Source organism: Saccostrea echinata, unplaced genomic scaffold, assembly GCF_033153115.1.
Source record: "Saccostrea echinata isolate AGI-Se365-2 ecotype Australia unplaced genomic scaffold, CSIRO_AGI_Sech_v1 ptg000015l, whole genome shotgun sequence".
Lineage (NCBI taxonomy): Eukaryota > Metazoa > Mollusca > Bivalvia > Ostreida > Ostreidae > Saccostrea > Saccostrea echinata.
The window spans coordinates 8,992,501-9,003,011 of NW_026889764.1; the positions used below are offsets into that span (position 1 = coordinate 8,992,501).

General features: G+C 33.2%; 1 protein-coding gene across 1 annotated transcript; it reads left to right on the plus strand.

Moving 5' to 3' along the window:
- Positions 1–12: 12 nt before the first annotated feature.
- LOC133187490 (N-acyl-phosphatidylethanolamine-hydrolyzing phospholipase D-like) lies at positions 13–4,417 on the plus strand. Its single transcript, XM_061322890.1, has 6 exons — positions 13–94; positions 1,567–1,722; positions 2,581–3,069; positions 3,342–3,490; positions 3,666–3,780; positions 3,941–4,417. Exons 2-6 carry the CDS (start codon positions 1,573–1,575, stop codon positions 4,067–4,069), a joined length of 1,032 nt encoding a protein of 343 aa, XP_061178874.1. The 5' UTR covers positions 13–94; positions 1,567–1,572; the 3' UTR covers positions 4,070–4,417.
- Positions 4,418–10,511: the final 6,094 nt, after the last annotated feature.

Consider the following 10,511-nt stretch of genomic DNA (forward strand, 5'->3'; position numbering starts at 1 on the left):
CTTGTGGGTAACTTGATGTTGTTATGACATTAATTAAACACGGAGGATTTCAGTGATATTTCAAGTGATTGACATCTTTATTAATTAACAACAGGTAAGACGATTTCATTGCTGTTAGAGTACTGAATATGTAAAGAGATAGATCTAAAGATCATCAATTAATAGTTAATATAATCTTCATTTTTCTTCATGATCTATCTGTATGAAATGTATGACAAACAGCAAATATTAATCGTATATATATGATCTGCATATCAAAAATCCTGTAAGAAAATGGGTAAATATATACAAATGATATATAATGATTTTATATGTGCCTAGAGAAGAGTCAATGAATGTAGACCTAATTATATAATTATCCTTTGTAGGTCATGAAGTAATAAAAATAAAAATAACGGATATTATTTTTCAGATGTCAATAGCATATTTCACGTTAACTAATGAAATACTGTGTAATTACACCGCATGACATTCTACTTTTGTTTACTTTGGCATGGATGAGTTGTAACTATGGAGCGCCGTTATATTAATTAACACACATAAAGAGGTCAGGCTCCGTTTCAGGCACTATTTCTATTTACGCGTTCTGCACATGTGTACATATTTTATATATTCCTAAAAGAAATTATATTTTTTTCTCTTTTTTGAAAAACCGAAAGGATGCTATTCATGAGCGTTGTCATTGATGCCCTAATGTTTTCGAAGGCGTTTCCCTTTAGATATTAAGCATGTTGAAACAGCGTGTATTTTATATTCGCTTGTTTATCCTTTAATCTGTTGATTTTATTCACTGGACATTTTTTTCATATTCCACAACGGTTTTCGATGCCTAGTAATGTCCTATAATAGTAAATCTATGTTTGTAAATATGGAAGCTTTGGGGTAGAATTTCAAAAAAATGTAAGTTAGGTAAAAATCATTGAAGAAAACAATGAGATGAAAAGTACTTCTAAAGGTTTGCGATTGGATATGACTATCAATCTGTTGTTTGTTTCTTTTCTCCTCGATGAAGGCTTTGTTGCATAAAAATAATATATAATCAATCAAAATAAGTGGAAATCCCACATTTATCAAAATAAGAAACAATGCAATTTGAACTTTTAGACTGAGTTTGATAAGATCTAACTTGGAAAATTGTAGAAAATCAATAATTTCCTTAAACATTAATCCTTCATTATTCTTAAGTGAATTTAGATTTTTTTAAAATTTGATTTTTAAAAATTTTGATATGCAATAACTTTGCTATAATCGAAAAGCATGGCATTATTGATACATGTATATCTTTGTAATGATGAGAAATAAGATACAGAACACACCTAGCACATAAAATTAATTTTAAGTCTCATTACTAGGTGCTTTATCACATTCATGAGGTTTATTGCAGATTTTTTTTTTTTGGATAAAGGTTTAAATGGCTAAGGAATGGTTGCAAGACAATATTTTCTTTATCAGATGGTCAAATTAATTTTTCATCAGACGAATTTAAAGCGAAGATATCCAACTATATTATGGATTTTGCAATCTTGATTATAAATAGCCTGAATTTTGTGTTTGTTTTCTTTTCAGAAAACAATGGATAGTACAGATGAAGATCTGATTCGGCCCATATACAAAAACGGAAGATATGAAAATCCCTTTGACACATGGGAAAATACATCTGGGTCTGGAAGCATCTTCAAACTGATGAGAAGTGAGGATTTCAGCAAAATTCCAAATCAGAGGGTCTGTACTAATTTCAAGCTGACTGCGAATGTGAATGAAAATTTGAAGTAGTAAGCTGTGATTATGAAATGTTAGGGAAGCTCTGCCAACTAATGATTTTTTTTCCTGGAAAGGGGGGGGTCCTCTGATGAATAGTTGATCATACTAAGTTTATCCAGCGAATTTTGAACATAGTTTAGCAGAAAAAATGTAAAATTCTTTTTTTTTTTAAATAAAACAACAGAATATAAATTAACAGGAATCACTGTTACTCCCTTAACGAGGCCGAGTCTAATTATTTCTACCCTAGAGATTTTGATAAATTTTCTTGAAGTAATTTTACTATTATATTTATTGTTTTAAGATTAAAAAATCGAATGTTTACCGTCCCGATTTCTTATGCGACCATCTCAAAAGTTGTCAAATTTTACTGTTGCACCCTATTGGAATTTGTTGGAAAAACGCCACATTATCATATTTTTTTTCATATTTTTTGTATTTCTGCCCTAGAGATTTCTTTTCCAGCCAAGTACGTGAAAGTTATTTTAAAAAGTCACCAAATTGTGAAATTTCAAAAAAGTTGACATTTATGAGCATGTCGCTCTAACTTAAAAGTTTCTTGAAATTAGAATTCTTTAGTGTGCAGAGTTTAGATCTTCCTAAAGGAAAAAGGCAATTTACGCACTAGTATTTTAAAAACGACAATGTAATCTTTATTTCACATTCAGTAAGTATAAATGGAATCTACCTAGCAATGAAAAAAAAAACAATTTGAACATCAATTCTTTGCTTAGGAAGTGTTAAAAAATATACACGCATTAAATGTTGCACTGGTACCTGCAACAATGAAAAATGTATTTGTTTAAAATTTTACAAAAGGAGTTGGATAAAACCTTACCAGTGGAAACCCCTGATTTTGAAAAATTACGGAACCCACCACAATCAGAGATTCAAATAATGTGGATAGGACATGCCAGTGTGTTGGTACAGATGGATGGGGTCACTATTCTTGCCGATCCAATATTCCGTGACAGGTGCTCCCCTGTACAGTTTATAGGACCGAAAAGGTATCGTCCTCCACCCTGTAAAATAGAAGATCTGCCACATATAGACGCTGTTATTATCAGTCATAACCACTATGATCACTTAGACTATGGCAGTGTGCAAAGCCTCAATTCGAAATTCAGTGATAAGATCACGTGGTTTGTAGCGGCAGGAACGAAGGAATGGATGTTGAATGCAGGTTGTAAGAAGGTGATTGAATTGTCATGGTGGGATGAAGCAGAGCTACCCGGAAGACCAGACTTTAAGTTTGTCAGCGTTCCATGTCAACATCGATGTGAACGCACATTATGGGATTCTATGAAGGTAAACTGTGAGATAAGGAAAATAAAAGTATAAGGCAAAAAGACAAGTAAAAAAGTAAACGCCAAACTGTGGTTGAACAATTAAATTTCCCGAAGTATGGGTACCATAAACAAGAAAAAAAATATAATAAAGCTTTCGGAAAAATTGTGAATGGTATTATTCATCATAAATTGCTTAATATATGGTACCCAACAGCAAACCTTCCTATAAAATCCTACCTGCTAGTAAAATATTATTGTTTTAAAAATGATACTCTTTTGGTAATCTTACAGGCTCTTTGGTGTAGTTGGATGGTCAAGGGACCAAAGAAGAGTTTCTACTTTGCCGGAGACACAGGCTACTGTAGTGGTTTTAAACAGATCGGAAGAAAGTACGGACCTGTAGATTTTGCTGCTATTCCAATAGGGGCCTATTATCCAAGGTAAACTGAAAAAAATAGCTGATGAGGATATTATCCTTGGGTTAAGAAAAATAATATACATAAGTTGCACTCTAATATCATGTAAGCAGGTATCGCAATGCCTTACAGTCTTAACTGCTCTCTCTCTCTCTCTCTCCTGGTATTTTTGTGACGATGGGAATTTTTTTCTATGTAGGTGGTTTATGAGACCTATGCATGTAGACCCGGAAGAGGCTGTGAAAATATTTGAAGATGTCAGAGCAAAAAGTGCCTTGGGTATACATTGGGGAACGTTCAAGATGACACGAGAGGTCCATTACGCACTTATTTCAAACTCTTATTTTGTAATTTATTTGGTCTAATTTTGATGTTGGTAACCATCACTAAGTTTATTTCAATAATTACTGTGACCAATCTATTAGATTTCTGAATGAACCTATTTGAAAATAACTCTTATGTTTATATTTACAGTTTTATTTGGAACCCCGGACAAAGCTTGGAGAAGAGTTGGATAAGAAGAGTATTAGCAGAGAAAAATTCTTCACCCTCCGTCATGGTCTGGTGCACACAATTGGACACGATATATCTGAACATGTTTGACCATATCTCGAAGCGTTTAGATAACCATGATCTGCAAGCCATACCATCTGACTTCTTAGTCGATTCACCAACCAGTTATTTCATGAAAAATTTACATCCAATGAATATTTTCTCTATTTCTTATGAAAAACCTATCCCCGTTAATCAATCGATAATCAATGGATAGAGTCTCAGTTAACTCTAAAGGAGTTAGAACTGGTATTTGAAAGCCATCATATGAAAGATCTCTGAAGAAGTGGACTCTACTATCATTTCACTGTAACTTACAAATCAAACATATGCTTTTTTACGTAATGACACAAAGTTTATACGAATAATTTATGCTGTTATTGAACAAAATGTCTTTTTTGTTAATACGTGGAGTAATGCTTTCAACCATTGCAGAAAAATTACATAATTAAGATATTTTATCTACAGTTGTTGAAACTGTTAATTCAAAGAAAACGCTATTGTTTAAATATATGCTTTTTAAATAAATTCACGTGATAACTTTCTTTTTACCTGTGTTTAATTTTTTTTACTTCAGTTATTGTACATCATATATTTTACAATTGATTTACTCAGGTCTAAGCAGTTGCTGACATTATGTTTTAATGCTTCAGTCACAAAGTGTACTTAAATATTTTGATGAACATCAGGAAATTAATTATTTATTTCTGTCACTTATGAATTAGTTCGAATAACAGTATTACATTTCTCAGTTTCCTCCCTTAGATTTACTTTATGTATCTTATGATATTGCATGTTGGACAGTACTTTGAATTCATTTGATCCATAAAGAAAGCTTTTGCCTGTGTGTTTTTCATTGCTAATAGGTGGTCTTATGACAAATGATAAAAATTTTTTTAGGGTTAATTCATCATTGGTTATTTTTTTATTACTTATACTTAAAAAGATAACGATGAATGACGTTACATTTGTTATTCATCACTTATTAAGTATTTATTTTCTTACAATTGATCTATATATCATAATGAGTAATATTGCGGACTTTGTTGTTTTACTTTGACAAAAAATATATAAATAAATGGTCTTTTATTGTGACTTAATATGTTTGTCTAAACTTTTCAGGATGATTAATTTTCTACCAATAAGGTAGTCCTTTTGGGGATCTATACGTTTCTTTTAGCTCACCTGAGCTGAAAGCTCAATTGAGCTTTTCTGTTCACATTTTGTCTGTAGTCAGTCTGTCTGACCGTCTGTCCGGAAACTTTTCACATTTTCAACTCCTTCTCCAGAACCACTGGGCGAATTTCAACCCATTTTTCCAAGAAGTATCATTGGGTAAAGGGGATCCAAATCTGTTTAAATGCAGGCCATGCCTTCTTTTAAAGGGAGATAATTCAGAAATAGTGAAAATTTGGTGGTATCTTTTAAAAATCTTCTTCTCAAGAAATTCTGGACCAAATAGTTGACACTTAGTTGAAATCTTCTTAACATAGGGTAGATTCAAATTTATTCAAATTTTGATCCCCCGTGGGTAGGGTATTGCCATGACTGGGGATCAAAGTTTTACATAGGATAATATATGAAAAAATCTTTAAACATCTTTTTCTAAAAAACAGCAAACCCATGAATAGTACTAGTTATATTAAAGGGTTTTTATCACGTCTCAAAATTTTTTGATATGACGAAGTTTACAAGCTATTAAAATCATATATTTAAAAATCTTTGCTAGAATATTTTTGATGTTTCAGCGATTCAAAGTTTGAATTTCTCATTACGCATATTTTGATCGCCGATGTTACGCGCCATTGCTCTGACGTCATAGGTGTCAATACTGGTCAAGCGAAGTACTCATTGTGTATACAAAAGGGCTCATTTGTTGTGTCTATTAAACCTGTTAGAAAATAATTTAGTGATAATTGGATAATTGACAGCTAGTAATGTATAATTTATGGCGTTAGGATGCACAAATTTGCACAAGAAAGGTTTTAGGAAGAATTTTTCCCTCACATTTCCTGGTCTGTTCGAGAGATGAAAGGGGGGCCTTTTTCTGCAAGTCGCTTATGCCGATCGATCAGGAATTATTTTTTCTGTCCTATAAAATATTTTAAGGAAAGATACCTTAAAAAAAATAATAAATGACAAACATGCATTTTTTAAAAGTCGCACAGAATCTAGTAGGAATGTTGTGAACTTCGTAATAATGGCGTACAGCGCCATTGAAGAAGTGTCATTTCTAGTACATGATATTCACTGCTAGAACAGATAGAAGATATACAGGATTTATTTATATATAATTAATTAAAATAATAATGAAGGAGAATTTAAAATTCCCATATTTATAAATGTTTACGAAGTTAAACTCTAGTAATTTGTTCTATTTAGTCGAAGTCCCAAGTTGTCAACGGCTTCGTCTTCGGTGACCTCTCCAATTGTCGGCATATTTCCTGATTATTTCTCTCTGCTAGACGTTCATACATAAAAGATTGACCGTCCATAATCAAAGGAATATAGTCGATGTCAAAATTTCAACCGGGCATATTGGGTTTTCTATTAATTTAGCGTAAAAATCTATTCAATATATTTTTTCTTACGATAAGCTTTACCAATTCTATTGACCATTGACACCTATGACGTTTTAGTACCACGTGACCCCTATCTAATTACTGGAGATTTTTACTCCGAGGACCCTATATTACGGGCGTTTTATCGTCTAATTACGGCTTTTTTCAACATTATTTCATAATTAAACGATAATTATATGTTTCAAGAATATAATAGCGTTTCATTTTTAAGAAATTTAGATACGTGATAAAAACCCTTTAATATGGAAGCATCCTCAGTTAGTGTTTATTCAAGTTTGTTCAAATTATGACCCCCTAGTGTAGGTTGGGGTCACACTGCACAACTAGAGTTAAACGTATGGATGTATACTAGAAAAAAAAATCGTTGAAATCTTTTTCTTAAGAAATTCAAAGCCATGTATATTCACATTGATATGAAAGTATCTTGAGGTAGTGTAGATTCCAGTTTGTTCAAATCATGACCCCAAGGGTTAGGGTGGGGCTATATCTTTTAAATCATGACACCTGGGGCTATGATGGACTCACAATAGGGATTAAAGTTTTAAAAAGGAAATTATAATAGAAAAAATATTGACTCAGGTGAGCTTTGTGGCCCATGGGCCTCTTGGTTAGATATCCTATAATGAAATCATCAGAGAAACAATTTACGTATTCTGTTCAAATACATATGACTATCGAAAAATATTATGTTGCAATGTTTTGTATTGTATGCAGTAAACATTTACATCATGATCTGAGGTTTTGGAATGATAACAGGTTTTATTCTTGTTACCCCGAACTCCTTCTGATTTCAACGATAATTCAGTCGCTTATTTATAGTATGATTTGATTAGGATTATTAAATACAAGCTAATTCAGAGAATTTGTGTCCCCCGCTTAAGGAAAAAAAAAAGAAGAGCATGCGCAGTTCGGGGGGGGGGGGGGGGTTGACCCTGGATTTGTAGAATTATAAAATGTATACATGTATGTTGAAGCAAATAAAAAAATGACAATATGGATTTAAAGATTTGATTGCTTATTCTTTAATATGTGTATAGAAGATTCTTTTTAATATATAGAATATTTATCACACGGTTTGTACACACCAGACTTCATAACTTTTTCATTTCACATGTTGAATAGTATCGTGTAGTAAATAAATAAAAAAAACATAAAAAAAGGATCGTCCGGGATTTGAACCCGAGCCTCTCGCTTGCTAAGCAAATCATCATACCCCTAGCCCACGGAGGCACTTGATTATACAGCAAATTAAATGCAAACATTAGGTCACACATAATGTTTATATTCACGTACAATATTGTCAAAATTTTACACAATACATGTTGTCTAATTTAGCCTTTATTAAACAGTTCTAATAGATGTAATTAGAATATAAACTCCGCCGACAACCTATATTATACGTAATAACTCTCCACATGCCCCTGTGCTAAAAATACTGCCAACTGCCAAGCGACTTTTAATACAATAAATTAAAAAAAGGGGGACACTTTGAGAGGGGCGAGAGGGGCCATAGGGAGTTATTGTACAAAATTTCATTGCAAAAGCTCAAAACCTTCTTGAGATATCGCCAGGAAACGAAAGTGTTACACACAGACGGAATTTATGAATTTACGACCTTGGACTTTGACCCATTGACCTCAATATCGATAGGGGTCTTCCTTAGGCCACAGGGAGTTGTTTAAAATTTCATTGCAAAAGCTCAAGGAATTCGCGAGAAATTGCGAGGAAACGGAAGTGTTAAAACAGACAGAATTTATGAATTTTTGACCTTGACCTCTTGATCTCAAAATCAATAGGGTTCTTCCTTAGGCCATAGGGAGTTGCTATACAAAATTTCATTGCGAAAGCTCAAAGTGTTCTCGAGATATCGCGCGGAAACGAAAGTGTTACACACAGACAGAAATACAGACGGACAGTCGACGGACGGACGGACAGACGGACAGAAAGACCCAAATTAATATCCCCCACTTTCAGTTAAAGCGGGGGACAAACATATATTTTAAAAGTTCCAAAATGTTAAATTTGTGTAGGTTAATCCCTGTGCTAAGATGACAAATCAGATAATTCTATTGTACGGGCAAGTTTCTTCCTCTTTGCTGCTTCTCCCTCGCTATTATAGCTGTTAACATTAAATCTACGGTAACCATGTTTACATATTTTGCAGATTTTTTTTCTTGCTGACATCATGCGTCCATAATGCAGAAAGAAAAACTAATTTGTATTGCATATATTTTAGTAAGATTGATGTAAACAGACGATCAACATTTGTCGCCTTTGACGTCACATGGTCACATGGTCGCTATCTAATTAACTTGGATTTTAAATTGAGGTTTTTTTTTTATTTGAATCAATAATGTTAAGGTACAGTGGTAAAATCACGAAATATATAAACTTTGATCCTGAGGAATGTAATTTAATTTCAATTTCATGTAATTGAGAATAGTTCTACAAGTCCTTTAAGATCACACGGATTGAACTTAGAAAGTGGATTAAAAAACAACTTCACCAGTGTTGGATGTATCCACATAATATTGACATTCCGTGGATCCTGAAATATGACCAGACCCTCTGTAGACCCTACAGATTTTGTCAATCTTACACTGCTGTCTTTGATGTCCAGTTTCCCAGCAAGATATCTAAAAATGCCAGATGAAAGACATTGCAAAAACGCTAAATATTTCATAACCACAACAGTTTATTGAGTTCTTTGACAAAGAAAATGAATCTAAAATATTCTATTAGATTGATGCCTTATTTCCTTTTACATGTTACATATTCCTAAGAGAAAATGTGCATTAAATGTGCCAATGATCTATTAAAAAATAAACATTTGAACAAAAGAAGGTATTATAGACTTGGGTAATGGATGACGAAACATGGGTGCACTTTTTATTGCCCAAAAGGAAGATCAGTAATAAAATGTGGTGTGGAACCAAAGAGAAAGTTGTCATCCTGGTATTGCGATATGTCTCATTGAGGTTTTCTTTTTACTCAAGAGGTTCAGTAATATATGTACCTACACCCAAAGGAAGGACCATCAATGGCGGTTTAATGGTAAATTTGCACTGAGGAAAGTTAAGCAGGCTTTCTGTTCCCAGGGTTATTTTCTTGTACTTGACAATGCTTCTGCAAATAAACATAGAGATATAAAATAAATTTTGAAGAAAGAAACGTTAACAGAGCTTAGCCATCCTCCGTATTCCCTAGATCTCAGTCATTGTGAGATCTTTTCACACCAAAAAGGGAAGAAAATCAAAGGAAGAGTTTACGATTTCAGGTATCTCACGGGGAGTACTGATCATCAATGCCTTTTGCTGAAGTGTTGCGGCTGTGGGTACAAAGACGTTAGACATGTGGAAAAAGTTAAACAGGGAATATATTGAAGGAATAAAAATATTACAAAATCTGGTCGTGCTTTTCTTATTTTTAGACGACATTGTGCATTCTTATTGAGCTACCCTCCTAACGCTTCAAAAATGGAAACAATTAGAGCAAAGCTGGTTGTAAAGCAACGAGTAGGTCTTCCGTCCTGTTTTGACCGGAAGTGACGTCAACAAAAGAAAAGAGTGACTTAAGACGTCTCCATTGACTTTAAAATTTCAATTCTGCATCAAAACCTGCAAAATTATCTATTTCTGGCTACTTTCGGTTTGGCTAGAAGTGATGTCAAGGGACGAAAAATTTGGTTGGACGCTTCTGGTTACATAAATTAACCAATAACATGTCGAAAACGGAAAAAAATATGCATTTTCTGACTACTTCTGTTTTGGCAGGAAGTGACGTCATTTGAAGACTTTCGGCAATCTTACTCGCTTCTACTTCTCATTTTAAACAATTTTGCTTCTTTGATGTATCAAAAATTTTCAATAGTTTTTGAGATATTAAGAAAACCTTGTAGATCCCTTATTTTA